The sequence below is a fragment of the Sorex fumeus genome, unplaced genomic scaffold, assembly GCF_029834395.1.
Source record: "Sorex fumeus unplaced genomic scaffold, SorFum_2.1 ptg000010l, whole genome shotgun sequence".
Classification (NCBI taxonomy): Eukaryota; Metazoa; Chordata; class Mammalia; order Eulipotyphla; family Soricidae; genus Sorex; species Sorex fumeus.
In genome coordinates, this window is record NW_026606067.1 from 6,914,807 (window position 1) to 6,936,858 (window position 22,052).

The 22,052-nt window shown below is 42.1% G+C and overlaps 1 protein-coding gene and 1 pseudogene across 1 annotated transcript in view; one reads left to right on the forward strand and one right to left on the reverse strand.

The window, feature by feature from the left end:
• LOC130020109 (complement factor H-like) overlaps positions 1 to 18,678 on the reverse strand; it is a 91,958-nt gene extending 73,280 nt beyond the window's left edge. Inside the window, exons 1-4 of the mRNA XM_056110759.1 lie at positions 18,539 to 18,678; positions 10,566 to 10,760; positions 7,713 to 7,889; positions 348 to 542 (exon numbers count right to left, since the gene is read on the reverse strand). Of these exons, the coding sequence (XP_055966734.1) occupies positions 348 to 542; positions 7,713 to 7,889; positions 10,566 to 10,760; positions 18,539 to 18,665 (694 nt within the window). The 5' untranslated portion in view covers positions 18,666 to 18,678. The remainder of the gene's footprint in view (positions 1 to 347; positions 543 to 7,712; positions 7,890 to 10,565; positions 10,761 to 18,538) is intronic.
• On the forward strand, positions 1,201 to 5,400 carry LOC130019907 (guanine nucleotide exchange factor VAV2-like; annotated as a pseudogene).
• Positions 18,679 to 22,052: the final 3,374 nt, after the last annotated feature.

The following is a 22,052-nucleotide window of genomic DNA, read 5'->3' on the forward strand; positions in this document are numbered from 1 at the left end:
AATTTTATTTATTTATTTATATTTCTTTTCTTTTTGTAGTTAAAATATGTACATGATACAGTTAAAAATTTACTATTGATATTTCTAGATAATTTTCCAGGAAGAAACTCTCCTGGTACAAAGACTTACTTTGCTTCTAAAATTCAGCGCAGTGATGTGGGAAAAAGGTTCAAAGAGCTGGAATGCAGGCCTGGTATGTCCTAGGTTCTGAGTTGCAACCCCCATACTGCATAACCTTCTATAGTCCTTGTAGCCCCCTGTTGAGGAGATATTCTCCACTCCCATTCACATCAAATCTATCTCTTTGTCTTATTGCCACATACGTGGTAAAAACAACATTTACTCACTGCGGCAAGGCACTTCTGGCTTCCATCCTGTTATTGTGCACCTGATGTATTCCCAGGTTCTGTCGGAAGGCGTCGCAAAATTTTCATGACAGTGATAGTAGAACTGTTTTCCTACAGGTACTGGAAAGTATGGTCTGTGTCTGCTTTCCTCATGTAGGGCTCCATGTGGTATGTTTGGAAAATCACAAGGTTTGACTTGTAATGAAAAAAGAAGTGTAACTATAGTCAGAGCTTTAAAGGAATTAATTAGAAATCTTATTAAACATAAAGTATATCCTGTATGTTTACACTTATTTCATGAGTTTCAAGGACAAGAAAAGTTATAAAATTTAATTGATAGAGGTATGGGAACATGAGGCCCTTGCGAATGAAGTTATTATATCTTTGGCATTGAAATGAGCTTCAGTGATAAATCTTGTGCCTTGCCTGTTAAAGGTTTCTATTTGATCCTGAAGGTTATACACACACACATACTGCTCAAACATATGTGTATGGGTGTATCTTATGAGTCATGTAACACATAAATTTGTTTTTAGCCTCTCCAAGATGAAAACTGCTCACATATATTTAATGAATTCTCTCTAAGCCTAGTCCCATTCTGTTTGTGTGATGACAGTACTGATTTTATCATTCATAATTTTCTTTTTATGTTTTTCGTCATCATTAGAAATCATAGGCCTGTCTTTTACTCTAATACAAAGCAATGTAGGCAGATAGCAGGGTTTATTTGTTGTGCATACTAATATCTAGTTAATTTTTTAATTTTCAGAAACACCCTAAAATATAGAAAACAGAATGTTTGGTTGAACATATACCCCTGAGTAATATTTCTGGGGCTGGAAGAGAGTATGTCATGTTAGGTGCTTGAGTTGCAAATGGCAGACCCAGATTTGATCTCAACATTCCATATGATTCCCACAATCCACCAGGATTGATTCTTCAGTTAGAAGTAACAGAGAGTATCACCAGGTGTAGTTCAAAAAAGAAAAGAAAAGAAAAGAAAAAGAAAAGCAAAGGAAAGGAGAGAAAAGATAGAAAAGAAAAGAATAGTTTTATTAATAACTCAAATCAATCATTGAGACTATTTATTTATAAAGACATTATTCTTGCTTTATTCATTGGAAGATATTTTTGAGAGGGTAATGCAGAGAGAATTATAGGTCTCACCTATCAATGCTCAGAACTTAGTCCTGGCTCAGTGCTCAGAGATCATTCCTGGTAGTGCCCTGCGGACCATATTCAGTGCTGGGAAATAATCAAAGTTGGCTCCATGCATGCAACTTCTGTACCATCACTGGCCCTTAATAATAAATTTTAATTTTCAAGTATCTAAGATAATGGGAAACATCTTTTTATTATTGAAATTGGAAAACAGGGAATTTTTAATTTCTTATTTTCAAAGGAGGAATATTACTATATTTATTGAGCTATTCTTATATACTGAATTGTGAATTTTTATTGTATTTCCTCTATCCTATTAAATTACTGGAGAAAAAAATAATAGAGTATGCCTGAAAATTTATCAAATAACAACTTACCAAATATCTTTTAAGTATCCTATATATATATTTAATGAGTTGAGAGCTGTCTGCTAAACTAACAACCCTGGCAGTCTCCCTACGCTGTCCACAAAATTTCACAATTCTCTTGTGGAAGAATCCTGTTGATGTTGAGATACAGTTGTGGTGCTGTACCATTTCATAAACCAATCATAATGAATGAAATAATTATGAATGCTAGGAACTGGCCCTGCATCAATTTTCTCAACCTTGGGGCCCTGGAAAGGTCCCCTATGCCCAGTGATGCCTGGATTGGATAGGCGAGGACAAAGGGCGGTTCTCACGCACCTTCTGCGTTCCTGTTTCCCATCCCTCTCAGCTCTATGTTAGGAACCAGCACTGCAAGGGTCTTCTCAGTCCCCAGATGTTTTAGTCTTAAAATAATGAGACTAAGGGCTGGAGTGATAGCACAGCGGTAGGGCGTTTGCCTTGCACACAGCCAACATGGCCGACCCGAGTTCGATTCCTCCGCCCCTCTCAGAGAGCCTGGCAAGCTACCGAGCGCGGCAGAGCCTGGCAAGCCACCCGTATTCGATATGCCAAACACAGAAACAACATATGCCAAATTCGATGTATTCGATATGCCAAACACAGTAACAACAAAGTCTCCAATGGAGACGTTACTGGGCCCGCTCGAGCAAATTGATGATCAACGGGAGGGCCTTTACCTTTACCTTTACCTTAAGGACATGACACACTATTTAAAAATCGCTGTAGAATTGGTCAACTTTAATTTTTCTATTTTTTAGAAATTGATGAAAAAGAATTAGTTTTGGGCAAAAGAAAAGAATTTGACGCCTGAAGAATTCTTAAATCATTGCTAAAGGAAGTCCTTAAACAAAAGACTGTAAAGGAAGAGAGAATCAGTGATCTCAATAGGTCAAAGAATGTTACATCTGAGGAAGATAAAATAATGAAGTAATAGCACCGGAGCCACCGGAGCGAGTCTGGCGCGGGGGGGAAGAGGCGCGAAGCCTGCGCGGGAACAAAGTGGGCAGGCCCGGCTTTGTCTCGGCATGCGGGGCACCGCGAGCTGCTGGAATGCCCAGTGGCCACTGCACTCGCGCCAGCGCAGCGCCCTGAGCAGTGGTGGCAGAGTGCGGCCACTGGCTCGTGGACTGCCGCATCCTGCAGCAAGATCACCTAGCCAAGGGCCACAGTCTTTGACCTGGCGCAGGCGCTGCACGACCACGTGCTACTGTGCCAGCGGCTGCACCAGCTCTGACCCGACTCCGTGGTTCCCAAGGACAGCAACTTCTGGCCGCAGATGTCGCAAGTCCTGTGTCGGAAGAAACATCCGCACCTTCCTCCGGGTGGGCCATGACGTGTTTGGACTCCACAGCTCTGACCTCTTCCACCCCTTTGACCTCTTCCATGTCCGGGACTTCGGGAAGGCCTTTTCCCTCGGAGGACACGGTGGAGAATGAAGGTGACATCTGCTGCAGCCTGGAGGAGTTCGCCAACGAACATGACCTGGACGAGGACATCTACGGCTGTGTCCTGTGGAGGATGACGGCACGACGTGGAAGAGGACGTCATCAGGATGGAGGCGCAGCCGCCCATGAAAATGGGCATGAGCCGGGATGACAAGCGCAGCCGCTGCCTGCTGGAGATCCAGAAGAACGAGGCCAAGTACTGCGACACACTGGAGGGCGTGCAGAAGAGTTATGTGGGCCCCCTCATGCCGTTGCTGAGTCCCGCGGACATGGCCACCATCTTCATCAACCTGGAGGACCTGATGAAGGTGCACCAGAGCTTCCTGAGGGCCATCAATGTGACCATGCTGGCGGGCGGCGGCTCCCCGGCCACCGTCTCGCTGGACTTCAAGGAGTGGCTCCTGATCTACGGGGACTACTGCAGCCGCATGGAGCATGCCCAGAACATGCTCAACCAGCTGCTGGCCACCCGCGACGACGTGAGGCAGAAGGTCGAGGAATGCACGCTGTAGGTCTAGGACGTGAAGTTCAAGCTCCAGGTGGTGCCCATGCAGAGGGTGCTCAAGTACCACCTGCTGCTCAAGGAACTCCTGAGTTAGTCCACGGATCGGCTGGACAGGCAGCAGCTCAAGGAAGTTTTGGAAGCTATGCAGGACCTCGCCATGTACATAAACGAGGTGAAGAGGGACAAGGAGACTCTGAAGAAAGTGGCCAAGTTCCAGAGCTGCATTGAGAACCTGCAGCTGAAGCTGGAGGAGTTTGGGCGGCCAAGATGGGGAGCTGAAGGTGCGTTTAATGGTCAACCACACCAAGCAGGATGGGTACTTGTTCCTGTTTGACAAGGTGGTGATTGTGTGCCAGTGGCAGGGCTACAGCTATGAGCTGAAGGAGATCATTGAACTGCTGGCCCACAAGGTGTTGGAAGACCCCATGAACAACAAGGACATCAAGAAATGGTCCTATGGCTTCTACCTCATCCACCTGCAAGGCAAGAATGGCTTCCAGTTCTTCTGCAAGACCAAGGACATGAAGTGCAAGTGGATGGAGCAGTTTCACGTGGTTATGTCCAATGTGAAGCCCGACAAGGCCGGTGCCAACCAGCACGCCTTCCAGATGTTCACATTCGCCAGGACCACCAGGTGCCGCACCTGCCGCATGCTGCTCAGGGGCACTTTTTACCAGGGATATCTGTGCACCTGGTGCAGTGTCGGCACACACAAGGAGTGTCTGGCGGTGACACTGCCCTGAAAGACAGGTTCCCCTGCAGATGCGGACACACCCAGAGCGGGACCAGATCCCAAGACGGTGGCTGTGCAGAGTTACCACGGCAGCCCCGTGCCCCCCGGAAGCCGGTGCTCACATTCCAGATGGGCGACATCATCGGGCTGCTCAAGGGCGACCCCGAGTTCCTGTGGTGGGAGGGCCAGCTGGTGCTGACCCGAGAGTCTGACTGCTTCCCCAGCACGTCTGTGAAGCCATGCCCCGCAGACCGGCGGCTGCCTGTTTCCCGACCACCCTCCTGCGAGCTTGACTACACCATGTATCCCTGGTTCGTGGGCAGCATGGGGAGTGGAGAGGCAGCAGACGGACACCCTGCTGAAGTCCCATGCCAGCGGCACCTACCTCATCTGGGAGTGTCCGGCTGAGCCCGAGCACTTTGCCATCAGCATCAAGTTCAATGACGAGGTGAAGCACATCAAGGTGGTGTAGAAGGACGACTGGATCCACATCACTGAGGCCAAGAAGTTCGAGAGCCTCCTTGGAGCTAGTGGAGTACTACCAGTGCCACTCGTTCAAGGAGAGCTTCAAGCAGCTGGACACAACCTTCAAGCACCCCTACAAGTCCCGGGAGCACTTGACCACTAGGGCCTCCAGCTGGTCCCCAGTCTTCGCAGGGCCATGTCCAGGTACAGCTTCACTGCCAGGGACATGCGGGAACTCTCGCTGCGGGAGGGGGATGTGGTGAAGATCTACAACCGGGGCTGGTGGAAGGGCGAGACCCACGGCCGGATCGGCTGGTTCCCTTCGACATACGTGGAGGAGTAGGGCGTCCAGTGACGCGGGAGCCTGGACGGGACATTCTTGGGAAGCTGCAGCTCTGGTCTCGCTCTGGCTCCAGGACTCCGGGGGCCATGCCCGCCCGCCGGCATCTGTCTCCCCTAGGCTGCAGGCTGGGGTGGGCTTCCACAGAGGAGTGGTGGGCTGGCCCTGTGGGACTGTTGTCACTGGAGCCCTGAGCCGGGAAGGTTGGGGGTCTTGCCTGCCCCTCGGAGCCCTACTTCTTGCTGCTCCAGGGTGCCCGAGCCCGCCTGTTGGATGTGCTCGGCTTCTCATGACTCCGGCAGCCAGCGTGTATAGAGACCCCCGGGGTGCGCACCCTGCCATGATACTGTTCTTTGTCCTGAGTTCCAGGATGTCCCTGTGCCTGTCCTTGTCCTGCTGCCAGAAGCGTAATGGGAGAGTCTGCCTGGGCCCTCTGCGCACCACTCAGGCAGCCCTGTCCCCATACCGTGAGCTGCCTGGGCTCGCCCCACACAAGTGCTCTTGGGGGCGCCTCTTTCCGCATGCTCCCCACGGACTCCCCCTGGGCCCGGGCTCAGTCAGTTTCTATTTACTCTGCATGTGTCACAGGATCTGGTGACACTGGCCTAGCTTCCGTCCATTCTGGTGGTACCCGGGTAGGGAGCAGCCTCATCCTGCTGCCGGCAAGTGCTGGTCCACGGGCTCTGGGCTTGGCCCCACCCAGGGTGGGAGGAGGCGCCAGTCTGACGTGGTGTGTGAATGCCATCTTTGCGGGTGCGGCCCACACACAGCCCCGACCAGGCTCTTCATGCCGCAGTGTCTGCAGAGCTGTTTTGTGTTTTTTCGTTGGGGCTTCGTTTGATCATATTTGTTTGGGGGGTGGCTTGTTTATTTTGTAAGGTCAGGAACTTCGTTATGCTTTCCTCCAAAGCTCCTATTCTGTCTGTGGATATGAAGGAAGAGATATCCAAGAGCAGCTGGGTGTCTGCGCCTGTCACCCATTTCCTGGCCTGGGGCACACTGCCACCCGCGCCTGCTGTCTGGAAGCCTGTGTCAGGGAGGGAGGGGGTCGGTGGGCTCTGCACCATAGGGGGCAGGAGGGAGGTGGAGGGGTGGCCCTGGGCCGGACATTAGCTGTGAACACATAGGAGCCTCATGCATGCGGGTTGAGGCCTGGGAATCCCACCAGTGGTGGGAATCTTGAAGAGCAGAACTGTACATTTGCCAGTGGGTCTTTTAAGACCATCACCAATAGACCTGCATTCTTTGCCATGGGCGTGGCCGCTGCCTTCGGGGAGGGGGAGGGATAAAGAAGTTAAAAGGCAACATATTAAGAGAAATGAATTTTTATCAAGTGATTGTTTAAATCTTCTTAATTGATAAAAAAAAACTTTCTATATTCAAGGATCTCAGCAAACTCCAAGTAGATTGAATTTGACATAGAGATACATAATGAATTTCATTCTAATGAAAGTGTCACTCCCAACGACAAAGAGGCAATGGTGAAGTACGTGGAAAAAACTCATTAATCATAAGTGGTCCTAATTAAGATTGTAACTCATTTGGGAAGAAAAGAAGAAATGGAGATTGGGAAATGAGTAGATATAAATAGGAATTTTTATTCCGCAAAAGCTCAATACACATCTCAGTGCACACGGGACATTCTCCAAGATATACCACACTGGGCCAGAAAACATAACTGCACAAAATTAAGAGGATAGAAATGATTTCGACTATCTTTTTGGACCATGAGTCACTGAAAATAGAATTGAATCAGACTCAGAAACTGAGAATCAAACAAAGCATACAAATGAAACAAAGTACTAGTGAACAACCAGTGACTTAGAGAGAAAGTCAAGTGGAAATCCAAAGATTCTTGGAAACAAAGGAGAATAAACACACAAATGACCAGAACTTGTGGGATAGAACAAAGGCAGTGTTAAGAGGAAAGTTTAGGCTCTACTAGCATTCATCAGGAAGGAAGAAAGAGCCCATCTAAGTAATTTAACCAAACAACTTAAGATCTTGGAAACTGACCAACAAAAGGAGCTCAAACTTGGTAGGAAGAAGGAAATAAAGCTTGGAACAGTTATTAACTAGAAGGAAGCCCAAAACACAATGACAGATCAATGACACCAAGAGTTCTTTGAGAAAATAAACAAGATTGATAAACCACTACAAGACTCACAAATAAAGAGAAAGAGATTTCTTATGTCTACTGAGGTATTGTTAATAGTTTATAATTAAAAAGATGAAAATAACAACAAAATTTATAATGTACATATTTTCTAGCAACTGCTTTATAAATAGAAAGAAATGATGGATTGCAGAGGTCAGATTCTACTTACAGTACGGAATGCATATAGGCTCAGTGGACCAGCCACTTTCTGTACATGTAATACTCCTCTGATTATTTGGGAGATTGTAGCCTATATCACAGGTAATTTTCACAGTTTCGCCTTCCAAATGTATTACTTGTGAGTAATCAGAGTGGCCATGTTCCACAGAAGGCAAAACACAGTGTCCTAAAAACCCAAATGAAGAATATTACATGACTTGAAATAAAAAACACATCACAGTGTGCCAACATTAAGATAAAGTTTACAAAGCACATAATAAATTAAATTAAATTATGTTTTCAAACTTAATATATAAATTCAGAACGATATACCATAGAGATGGCTCCTGATCCCTTGCCAGGCAGTTTTATTCGGGCAACCCAGAGGAGGAGTGGGTGAGGTTCACTCCCCCACCATGAAGCCAGCCCAGCAGCTCAAAACTTCCAGAACTTTATCACTGCCAGAATAAAGCTTTTCCTGGACCTGGCAGCTCTGAATGCGCAGCATCTCATACTTTACACCAATGATATACCAAGAGTAGCATGCCACATTTGATGAGGTTTAAAGCAGAAGGCAACCAATCTTAAGGGGATAATATATTTATACATAAACATACACACAAGTATATATATGTGTGTATATGCTTATATGTATATAGACATATAAGCACACAAGACTAAAACTTTAGCAACATGTGATTAATCTCTTTGGAAGGATTTATTGGATCCTGGGTGAAATACGGCAATCTTCAATCTTCACACACTTTCCTTTAAGAAAAATTTTTTGATCATTTTCAGTCAACTAGTCATAACAAGCAGTACAAAACAAACTTATATGTAATTTAATTAATCCTCATTTGCATTTAGGAACCATTTTAATTCCTCAACTTTTTTATACATTAAAAATTTTCTGCTTTATCTCACTTAATGATCTAAATACTTTCTAGAGTAGGCGATAACTTTAATCTCCTTTTACTTCCTCATTTAATTTGTCTCCTCATTTAATTTATCTCCTTTTTTCTTCCTCTGCATTTAGTGATAGGGATAAAGTGCTCTCAGATAACTCCTGCTCAATCTCCTTTACCAAAGATAGTCCCTTGAGCATCATCAGGAATGATGGCGGAGCACAGATATTTGTGGCCCAGATCCCCCAAACCAAGCAGTATAAGATGATAAATGTACTATTAATATCATCTAAATATAAAGGTAAAAATAAAAGATCAGCTTATTAAAAATAAAAATATGAAAAATATTAGAGCAAATAATAAAGCTCCTTCAGCTAACTAAGAAGAAAAAATCTTTTGAGGACTGCATATGTAGTTCAAAGGGATGTAGCACATAGAGTGCCGCATACATGGATGTACATGGGCAAAGACTGTGGAGTCGTGGCACAAAATAACCCCAAAATATAGCTGAGAGTGTTCCTGTGGCCTCTGAGAAGAGAGAAGTCAATGAAGAATCACTTCTGAAAAATTCTCAGCATCAGTTCTCATCAAAGAAAGCCAAATCAAGATGGCAATGAGATATCATTATAGACCAGTAAGAATAGCACATATCAAAAACAGTGGGGACAATCTGTGTTGTTGGAGATGTGATGAAAAAGAAACTTGATCCACTGCTGGTTGGAATGTTGCCTGGTACAATCCTTGTGGAAAACAGTATGGATAGATCTCAGTAAACTTAGAATTGACCTGCGTTAGGACCCAGCAAAACCACTCTTAGGCATCTACTCCCAGGACACAGAAACACTCTCTCAAGAGGACATATGCACACCGTTATTCATTGCTGCAATCAGTACAGTAGCTAAAGTATGGAATTAATATAGGGGTCCAATAACATCGAAAGGATTATGAAAATGTAGTATATAAACATTTGGAATACCAACCAGCTGTAAGGAATGATTAAATCATGCAATTTGCTGCAAATTGATTGGAACTGGAAGATTTCATGTTGGAAGAAGTGAGCCAAAGGAAAGACAAATACAGAATGTTCTGTGGTTGATGACATTGTATTGTAGTAAAAGGGAGATGCCTAAATCACCGGAGGCCCCAGTGTTTAGAGACAAAGACAGAAATCAAGAAGGGAAGAAGAGAAAGCAAAGTATTGGGTGAACAGGCATCAGGGCTTGAGTCATACCGATGATATGGGTGAGTGTTATAGTCATCCAGAGATCCCAAACACAGACTCAGCAACACTGAAATCAGGACATCTAAGTAGCAATCACTGAAACTGTGTAACGTGCCTGTGACACTTTTGACAAGTGAGGATGAGGTGGTGATTGGGGTGGGTCAGGAATATGGGAACACTGGTAGAGGGAGGTTGACACTGGTGGTGGGATTGGTATTGGAAATTATTATATGCCTGAAACTCAACTTTGTATATCACAGGTCTTTAATAAAAATATCAAAAAAGAAAAACAAAGAAAAACCACGTATTAGGTAAAATTTTAATATAATTTTCAAAAAAGTCTGTCTAAGTTTTTGGCACTTGAAATTATTCTCATTAGCATTTCAAATGAAATAATTCATTAAATTTTTTGCAAAAATTTAAGAAAAGTAGGGGAGAGTGAAAGATAAAGAGAGAAAGAGAGAGAATGAGAGAGAGAGAGATGTTCAAAAGAGAACACTGGCTTCTCCAGATTGGAAAAAAACTAAATTAAAGAACTTATAGTCTATAGCATCTGTAAATTACTGGTTTCTTTTACTTATTATATGCTACAAGAACTTATATAAAAGGAAATATCTTTGTGAGCTCCTCAAGCCCTTCTCCTATATTTCTGTAAATTCTGTCACCCCATAAGGCATTGCTCTCTGCTCACAGAACATCCCTGGTTCCATCGGACAATGAGGAGCGGGTTACTCACTGAGGCACAGTGGAGCTGGGGACCATCCTTCTGCTGTACACTCGATTCGTGTCCAGACTGACTGTTTTGGAGATGCAAAGCTCTGTTCACAGGAGTAGTAGACATTTTTTCCAATAGCAACTGGGAACTGTTGCTCATGTCTGTTTTCATTATATATGCTTCCATGTCTTATTTTGGGAAAGTCACAAGTTCCTCCTAAAAGAATAAATAGCATTTTATGGCAACAGATGATTCTATTTAATATTAATATTTATTTAATGAACTTACTATTTATGTAGCTTCATTATTCTACTGCACTAGGATCTGAAAACTGGAATAATCCGGATCTCTTTTTGCTTGTCTTGTGTGCAGTTGACCTAGGTTGGTTGACTGGAATACCTTATTTTCTTGCTAGCCTCACCAGGAGTGACCCCTGAGCACATAAGCCAGGAACAAGGTCTAATCACAATTACGGGAACCCATCCCACCAAAGCAAAAGGACCTCATGATGTTTCAGTTCTTTTGAAGCCAGTCTATACGACTATGTGCATATGACTATATATGCTAAGAAGATGCAAAAACAATTTTTTATTAATACTTTTCACACTGTAAAAAGTCAAAGTATTTTTAAGTCACTTACTGGAGTCCCACTTATCCCCTACCCAATTCAGTTATGTAGATAACTTCTCCCATTCTGTTAACTTTGGACCATTGCTACCGCCTCACTATGTGTCTTGAAATCAGTTTTATCTTAATTACCACCTTGAAGACCTAATTCTGTACCCACACATGTTGTAAATCCCTAGGAGTAAGAATATCCAAATAGTATTGGGCGGGAAGATGATGGCTTCCTAATTAGAACTCAGGACCTGGTGTCATGCTTGGCATCATTCATCCCACGTATGTAGGCTTAGTGGTTCAATGCTTGGTCTAGCAGGACTGGCTGGTGAAAGGGGCCACCAGACATTCCTTAGGAAGCCATGTGGTGGCAGGGACTGAATCCATGGCATGTGGTCCAGCCCCTTGAGCAAGACCTTACTTTATGTTTGCCAGTGACATTTAGACTATAATTTATTGTTATTTATTGGAACCTTTCATTTTACTTGGCAACATTTTTGATGTTTTATTTTTACATTTTATTTTAAAATATTGTATTGAATCACTAGGAAATGGACAATTGCAAAGTTATTCATGATTGGGTTTCAGTCTTCCAACACCCATTTCTCCACCAGTGTACATTTCCTAGCACTAATATCCAACATCCCCAGTATCCCTTTCACCCTCTTCCTCAAACTTCTTCCCTCACCACCAATTAGCCTGACATACTAATGTACCATTTTAGGCTTTGGTACAGTAGTATGATAAACTCTCTCTTTCTCCTCTCTCTGTCTCTTTCTCCCCCATCTCTTTTTATTAAGCTATAATTAAAAAACATATAAGCTTTATATTTGTTGACTTCATGAATTTGACTTATGAATCTGAACTAATATTTGTGTATAAAAGTTTATAAAATTATATCACTCCCAAAGGTTAAGTATTAATTAATTAAATACCAACGGTTGGTGCCCAAGGAGAACAGATAGGATGATTCCTTGGGGACTGACCTACAAGCAGTCAGGAACACAGGCCCCATGAAAATGATCAAGCCATGACTCCAGTGTCCAGACTGGTTTGGAAAGGGTTAACACCTCTTCCTTTGGCTGCCTTTTAGATCTTTGTATTACACAGATGCAATCTTCCCTTTCTCACAGATCCCTAACCCAGCTCAGCTTGGGGATGCAGGCATTCTCTCACATCCCCTTATCACTCCAGTTTCAAGGGGCTATAGTTCATGGTGCCAGACTTCTTGGCCTTGCATTCCTCTCTGGAGATTATGACCACTGGACTTACACACATGACAGAACAAGTAAGCTTTGATGTCCTTATGACCCTCCTGTAACCCCTTCCCTCCCCACCCGCCGCCAATGATTTCTTTGTACTGAGTGCACTAGATGTGAGTGCATAGGATAGTTAATTAAAGAGGCCATGGTCGTCCTCTCGGAAGCTGGGAGAAAAGCAGCCCTGAGCATCTGCCTTTTCCTCTTTGCCCCGCAAGCTGTGCTGATCTTCTCCCAAACCCAGGTCAGTTCATCCACCGGTACTCGAAACCAGGACTTGGATTTCTCCCTGAAAGCCCCCCAGGTGTCCTCTCAGACAAGCTGTGCTATTCTTCTCCCCTACTTCTCTGACAAGCTGTGCTGGTCTTCTCCTCTACCCAGTCATTACTCCCCCCACACATACCAGGTTCATGTGGGGTTGTGGCCTCTTCAGAAGTAGGCGTGGCTTCTGTAGAAGTGGGTGTGACCTATTTTTCATCAGGCTGCCGCTCATGCGGCCACAGGTAGTTTAGCCATACCAAGCAACCAAGTCCCCAAACCTGCATACCAACATGAAGAAACAACGCAAATCCCCACCACATGGGGATGACAACAAAAAGAATCCAGAAGTCTCTGTCTATACTGCTCACCCAAGGGACCACTTTGACAAAGAATTCAGATATGAAGTCATGAAGATGTTCAATCAACTCAATGAAACAGTCAGACAGATATCCAGTAGCATGACAGAAAATATCGATAAATTACAGGAAGAAATGAGAGCAGAAATATCACGAATAAAATATTCCATAGATGAAATGAAAAACTCAGTCTCTGCCCTCAATAGTAGAATGACCGCAGCTGAAGAGAGAATCAGTGAGCTGGAAGACCAGCTGAACCAAGCCAATAGGAAACAACAAGCAGTGGCAAGTGACCTCAAAATAGCTCTACAGAGAATCAGAGTTCTAGGAGATGATTCTAAGAGTAACAACATTAGAATCATTGGAGTACCAGAAGCTCAGGGAAACAATCCCAATGAAAGAAACACCGTTAAACAAATCATTGCTGAAAAATTTCCAGAACTCAACAATGCAGCCATTCAGATTCAAGGAGCCTGAAGGGTGCAAGCTAAAAGAGACCCTTACAAAAGCACTCCAAGACATATCATAGAATGGCGATAGAGATTCAATACTGCAAGCAACAAGGTCAAAGAAGGAAATCACATACAAAGGAGCATCCATTAGAGTCACAGCAGACCTATCGGAGGAAACCCTCCAAGCTCAAAGGCAATGGCAGGATATAGTGAAAAAAACTCACTGAAATGAATGCTTCATCAAGAATACTCTATCCAGCTAAACTCAAAATCAAAGGAACGGTACACTATTTTCTAGATAAACAGCAGCTCAGGAACTTCATAGACTCAGACCAAACCTAAAACAAGGCCTAAAGGGGCTACTAAAAGACAAGACACACCCTACAAGCACAACACACACTTACAGAAAGATGACACAAAACCCCATAACAATAATCTCTCTCAAAATCAACAGTCTAAGTTCACCAAATAAGAGACACACAGTGGCAAAATAGATTCAGAGACAGAACCCAACACTCTGCTGCCTGCAAGAAACTCATCTCAACAGTCAGAACAAATACAGACTCAAAGTGAAAGGATGGAAAACAATCCTGCAAACAAACAGCTCCCGCAAAAAAGCTGGTTGGCCAAACTTGTATCCGACAACATTAACTTCAGGTTGAAAAAGATTAGAAGGGACAGCAAAAGCTATTTTCTCTTCCTCAAGGGATACGTACAACAGGAAGAAATCACACTCTAATGAGGGAACAGCTAAATATTTAAAACAACTGCTACAGATTTTAAGGAGAACATTGCTAGCAACACACTAGTAGCTGGAGACTTCAACATCGCCTTATCATCTCTGGATAGATGAACAAGAAGAAAACTCAGCAAGGAAACAATGGATTTGAAAGAAGAAATATAAGAGAAAGGGCTTATATACCTATACAGGGCTTTACACCCCCAAAAGAAAGAATTCACATTCTTCTCCAGTGTTCACAGAACATTTTCCAAAATAGACCATGTCTTAGGCCACAAAACATACCTCAATAGAATCAGGAAGATAGAAATAGTGTCAACAACAATAGTATCAGACCATGATGCATTGAGAATAGATGTGAATCACACACAGTCACGGAGAACCAAATCAAACACCTGGAAATTAAACAACTCAATGCTGAACAATGAGTGGATCAGGAATGAAATCAAGGACAAAATCAAAAGATACTTGGAAACAAATGAGAATGAAGACACAAACTACCAGAACTTATGCGATTAAGCTAAAGCCATATTAAGAGGAAAATGTATAGCTATGCAAGCCTATCTCAGGAGGGAAGAAAGGATGCACATAAACAACTTGACTTCACAGCTCAAGATCCTAGAAAAAGATCAACAGAAGGAGCGCAAATCAGGTAGAAGGAAAGAGATCATAAAACTTAGAGCAGAAATCAACGACATGGAAACCAAATAAACAATCCGAAAAATCAATGAAACCAAGAGCTGGTTCTTCGAGAAAATAAATAAGATAGATAAACCATTATCAGCACTCACAAAGAAACAGATATATAGAACCCTAATAAATCGAATCAGAAATAAGAATGGGGATATCACAACAGAAACCAAAGAAATTCAAAAGATGATCATAGACTACTTCGAAATTCTGTATGCCAAAAAACAAGAGAACCTAGAAGAATTGGATAACTTCCTGGATTCTATCATCTCCCAAAGCTGAATCAAGAAAATATAGAGTACCTGAATAGACCTATTCACATCAAGGAAATTGAAACTGTAATCAAAATTCTTCCCCAAAACAAAAGCCCAGGACAAGATGGATTCACTAGCAAATTTTTCTAAACATTTAAAGAGGACCTATTGCCAGTTCTTCTCAAGCTTTTCCAGGAAATTGAACAAACAGAAACTCTCCCAAACAGTTTCTATGAAGCTCTTATCTCTCTAATACCAAAAGAAAACAAAGACACCACAATAAAAGAAAACTACAGGCCAATATCCCTGATGAATACGGATGTGAATATTCTCAACAAAATACTAGCAAATAGAATTCAACAACTCATCAAAAAGATCATACACCATGACCAGTGGGATTCATCCCGAGGGATGCAAGGATGGTTTAACATTCGGAAATCAATCAACATAATCCATCATATCAACAAAAAATGTTAAAAATTATAAGACCATATCAGTAGATGCAGAGAAAGCATTTGACAAGACCCAGCACCTGTTCATGATGAAAACCCTCACCAAAACGGGGATAGAGCACACTTTCATGAATATAGTTAAAGCCATCTACAACAAGCTTACAGCAAGCATCATCCTCAATGGGGAAAAATTGGGAGCCTTCCCCTTGAGAAGAGAGACGAGACAAGGATGCCCACACTCTCCACTACTGTTCAATATATTACTGGAAGTACTTGCAATAGCGATTAGGAAAGAAAAAGATATTTAGGGCATCCAGGTAGGAAAGGAAGAAATTAAGCTCTCACTATTTGCAGAATATATGAAACTATACTTGGAGAACCCTAAAACCTCTACCAAGAAACTCCTAGAAACAATGGATTTGTATACTAAAGTTGCAGGCTATAAACTCAATACCCCAAAGTCCATGGCTTTCCTATAAGCAAATATTGAAAGAGAGAAAGTGACATGAAGATAACAATCCCGTTCACAATTGTGCCCCAGAAAATCAAGTACCTAGGAATCAGCTTAACTAATTAGGGAAATAAAGGAATTATACAAAGAAAACTACAAAACACTACTTCAGGACCTAAAAGAGGACATGAGGAAATGGAAAGATATACCCTGTTCGTGGATGGGGAGAATTAACATTGTCAAAATGGCAATATTTCCCAAAGCATTGTACAAATTCAATGCGACCCCTATTTGGATACCCATGACATTCTTCAAAGAAATGGAGCAAACACTCCTGAAACTTATAAGGAACAATAAGCCCCCACAAATAGCTAAAAAAATTCTTGGGAAAAAGAAAATGGGAGGAATCAACCTCCCTAAATTCAAACTCTACTACAAAGCAGTAATAATTAAAACAGAATGGTACTGGAACCAAGGCAGAGCTGTAGAGCAATAGAACAGAGTTGAATATACTGATAACTCCCCCCAATCATATGATCATCCAATCTTTGATAAGGGGGCAAGAAAAGTGACGTGGAGCAGGGAAAGCCGCTTTAACAAACTGTGCTGGCAAAACTGGATGGCTACATTCAAAAAAGGCGGCTCAGGTTGCATAACGCCATGTACAAAAGAAAGATGAAAATGGATTAAAGACCTCAACATCAGACCGAAATCCATAAAGTTCATTGAAGACAAGTTGGCAAATCCCTCCATCATATTGAAGCTAATGGTATCTTCAAAGATGTCACGCCACTCCCTGGCCAAGCAAGTGAAAACAGAGATAGACAAATGGGACTATCTTAAACTAAGAAGCTTTTGCACCTCAAAAGAAACAGTGACCAAAATACAAAGACAGTCTACAGAATGGGAAAGGATATTTGCCACATACACATCTGACAAGTGGTTGATATCAAGGATATACAAGGTACTGGTTGAACTCCACAAGAAGAAAACACCCAACCCCATCAAAAAATGGGGCGAGGAAATGAACAGAAACTTTCTCAAAGAAGAAATCCGAATGACTAAAAGTCACATGAGAAAATGTTCTACATCGTTAATCACCAGAGAGATGCAGATGAAAACAACAATGAGATATCATTTCACACCACAAAGACTGGCCCACATCCAAAAGAACAAAAGCAACCGGTGCTGGTGTGGATGTGGCGAGAAAAAGACCCTCCTTCACTGCTGGTGGGAATGCCGACTGGTCCAACCCTTTTGTAAATCAGTATGGATTATTCTCAAAAAATTAGAATTTGAGCTCGCATTTGACCCAGCAATACCAGTCCTGGGAATATATCCCAGAGAGGCAAAAAAGTATAGTCGAAGTGACATCTGCACTTGTTTGTTCATTGCAGCACTCATTAAAATAGCCAGCATCTGGAAAAAACCTGAGTGCCCGAGAACAGATGACTGGTTAAAGAAACTTTGGTACATCTACACAATGGAGTACTATGTAGCTGTTAGAAAAGATGAAGTCATGAAATTTACATACACATGGTACTACATGGAAAGTATCACGTTAAGCGAAATGAGTCAGAAAGGGAGGGATAGACATAGAAAGATTGCTTTCATCTGGGGAACAAAAAGTTACAAAATAGGAGACTAACACCCAAGAGTGGCTGAGATTAGTACCAGGAATTTTGCTCCATGACTTGGAGTTCAGCCACATGTGCTAGGGGAAAAGGGAGCTCAGATAGAGAAGTTAGCACCAAATATAGGGTGTTTGGAGGATCCTTCCAGGATTGGAGAAGCATGCTAAAAGCAGATTATAGACCAAACATGATTGTCACCCACTGCCTCTTTTGCAAACCACAGGACCCAAAAGAAGAGAGAGAGAACAAAAAGGAGAGCCCTGCCACAGAGGCAGGGCCGAATGGGGAGGATGGGGGGGGGGGGGGTGGGATACTGGACTCGTGGTGGTGGAAAATGGGCACTGGTGGAGGAATGGGTACTTGATCATTGTATAATTGAAACCCAAGCACAAAATTCTTAAGTCTACAACTGTACCTCATGGTGTTTCACTAATAAAAAATTTAAAAAAAATAAAGAGACCATTGGACACTTCTTCGCTCTGCCCTGCTAGAGCGAGTTTGCAGTTCTCCAGGCATTTTTCGAATTCTTCTCGTTGTTCTTTCCTCTTGCCCAAGACAGAAAGAGTATTCATACAAGAACCAACCTTAATACAGTTTGAATGAAGTACATATTTTGAGACATATATCTAAAGAATTTGTAAGCGTATTTTTATATTGCCAAAATGTTTTGTAGTTGTGGGGGTCAGAGTGATAGTACAGTGGTTATTGTATGTGACAGTTTAAAAAGAGGTTTCTGCTCCCTCAAATCCTTCAAGTTTTAGATACATGCAAATAAATAATACAGTATTATAGTATTCTTATCTATTTTTATATCTGTTTTCAACTTACCTTGTCCTTGGACACAGGAAGCCCACACAGTGAGAAGGACGATAGTCAGCAAGTGCATGTTAACAATTCCCAGGGGATAGTCACAGGAACACTTCAGTTGTGCTCTCCAGACTTGTATTTGTTTCATTAGAATTTACCAGCTGTGACTCTAACTGGGACTTGGCCGGAACTTAGTAAATTTTACAGGTCCCTCAGTAAACATCAAAGTTCATAGGGTTTTGCAAGTTCCCTTATTTCTTATATTCCTTTCATAATATTTCATAGAATCAAAACTCTATTATTGTTTATGTATATTTCTTTAACGGCATTAGTAGACTGGTTCCAAAAGTCACACAAAGCTAATTTTTAAATAAAATGTTTCTTGAAAGTAGGTGACATTCTTTAATAACCAGGTGACTCGGGCATGAATAATTCACATTCTAGTTACTATAACTTTCTCGTTTTTTTAATTAGTCTATAATTACTTCCTAAGGATCCTATAAAAATTAACTGTATATTGGATTGTAATCCACTAGTACTATTTTTTGTAATTTTGTTTTGTTTGAAAATAAAATTGCATTGCTGCAAGAAAATCCCACCAATTTACTTGTTTTAGTATCTCTTCTTTTTCCTATTGCCACCTCGAAATCCTTAAGTAAACTTTTTGCTATCAAAGTTTACTGGTTTTGTTTCTATTGCCTCTTCATTAATTATATGCTTATAATTGCATGTGGGTTGAAATTAGCATTTTTTATTATTTTTATATTACATTTTTATAATATCTTGGCCACACATACAGATACTATAAAATAATTCTCCCAGAAGAGAGTGATGCAGAGTCTCCTGACCCCTCTCCAGGTTGTCTTACTGGGGCACCTCGTGGGAAGGGTTGAGTTTCCCTACCCACCCCAAACAGAGCCCTGGCAGACGAAAACCTCCAGAACCCAACCAAAGCCATACTCAAGGCCACTCTCCCCACCCTCAAATGAGCCTCACCCATAAAGGAACTGGCAGAGGAACCCAGGTACGCAGGACCCTGGCTGAGGTCTTCAAGCCTGCTCGGATTGGGACTAACCCTTCTCCCCCCAGGTCCCCAGTTTTCCAGTAGCTTGACAGCCACACCCGGAAACTGCTCCCAGCACTGTGTAGTCTCATCAAAGGCCTAGAACCAGAGACTATAAAATAAAGATCCCTGAAGAGATCGACACAGTATTTCTGGAGCATGGGGCCGCATTCACGGCCATGAGACCTTTATACTCTAAGCCCATTGATGTGCCTAAAGTAGCACAGATTTGTTTGGTTTTAACATACTTGCTTGTATTCTTCTATATGTGGACTTATACTGTTTCAGAATGAAATACAGCAAACTTCAAACCTTCCCTCATAATGTGGTGGGCAGTTGCTCGCTGTAGGGTTGGGTGTTTGAATGTTATCTTTAATGATCTATTGTGAACTACTTTATGAAAATAAAATGTATAAAATTTGCAAATAAAATAAAATATCTTAGCCACTTATGGGAGACACCATTCTGTGTTCAGAATGTACTCCTGGCTTTGTGGTCAGGGATCACTTCTGTGGACTTGGGAGACCATATGAGATTCTGGGGATCAAATCTTATACGGGGGACCATTTGGGATGCTGCCTGACTGCATGCAAAGTGCCCTCTATGCTACATTATCTCTCTGTCCCCTAACCTTATATTAAATTGCTCTACAATATATAAATTTCAAGATGCTCTGGCATTTAATGTGATTTGACTTTCTTCATAAAATTAGGAGTACTATATTTAGATGAATTAATAATTTACCTAGCCATAATAGTCTAGCAACTTTAGCATTATCAGTAGTCCTTTCACTGCTTACAAACTGAAGTTCTTCCAAGATATAGGTAGTTAGAACTTTACAGAGACACGCGATAGAAATCAGTTCTTCCAAGTAGGTAATATAGAAATCTGTCACGGATGTTATTGATAATCCATTGAATAACTGGTTTGTTTATTTTTCTATAATTTCACAATACTGAATAACCTAGTAATGTTTATATAATCATGATTTCCACAATTACATAATACCTTACATCAGACAAATCCGAGCAGGAGCGATACCACAGCAGGTAGGGCATTTGTCTTGCACGTGGTCCACAGAGGTTTGATTCCTCCACTCCTCTCGGAGAGCCCTACAAGCTACGGAGAGTATCCCATCCACATGGCAGAGCCTGGAAAGCTCCCCATGCCATATTCTTTATGCCAAAAACAGCAACAAGTCTCACAATGGAGACGTTACTGGTGTCCGCTGGAGCAAATAGATGAACAATGGGAGGACAGTGCCACAGTGCCGGACAAATCTATTTCTAAATCACAACGTGTAGCAAAGTGTTTCTTGAGAAAACAAGCAAACTTCCACAAATGCTCAAACCTTTGAAAGAACAAGATAAAAGTGTAGAATCTACTCTCCATGTTTTGGGAATTAGGAATACCCTTACCTTTCATACCATAAAGTTGGTAAAGCTAAAGTAGGAAGCAAGGATCTTATTGGGGGACAATTTAGACATCAGAGTAGAGCCTGGATCCACATCAGTCACTGGGAAGAGAAATCAGTGGGGAAATCACGTGTCTATTTCACTGTGGGGAAATCCCCAATTGTCTGTTTACACTTGTACATATGCTGAGTTTGCACCAGTTCAAACTCCCTGGAGTCCTGTTGAAAGCAACTGTTGCAAGAACAAAAACTCTGAAACATTCAGATAAGACCCAGTGGAGAGGAGGACTGTAAGGGTCAAGTACGATGAAATCCTTCCAATTAAACTTAGGATAATTTTTTTTTAGGTGTACTATATCCCAATATATGGCTATGGGCTGTATACTTGCATTAGGTGTTCTCCTGCTAAATATATTTAGACACAAAACAGTGGCAAAATGTTTCAATAAGTTTAACAACTGAAAGCTGCCCAGGTGCAGCCAATGAGTCCTCAGAACTGTGCTGGGTGTGACCAAGCCTCCTCAAGCCCTCACACTGGCTACTACTAATAATATAAGTAACATCACCAAAAAGAGCATTATGCCCAACCATAAATTGAATGTTGACTTAAGACTTCCAGAGCCTTGTCACTGATTTCAAGTTTAATGACAAGTGAAAGCAAGTTAATGTCATCATACTGGTTGTCTTCAAATATCATTCACCTTTCTATGATTCCAGCTAATTCAAGATATTATGAAACATTAAAGACCAGTGCATTTAAAAGGCACATAGGCCATAACGAGAGTCCACAGATTAAGGACTTTACCTTGCACACAGTAAACCCTAGTTCTATCTCTGCACCACAGTTGGTCACCAGAGTATTGCCATGAGTGCTCCCTGAGCACAGACTCAAGAGTAAGTCTTGTTTACAGCCGGGTGTGCCCCCCAATCAAAATAAGATCAATTTTTAAAAAACCCAAATAAAATGTCATGGCTGTTTTAGAGAAATTTATATCAATAGACCCTAAGTCTAAGTGCTTTCATCACTAATGAACCATTTTAGACCAGTTATACAATTT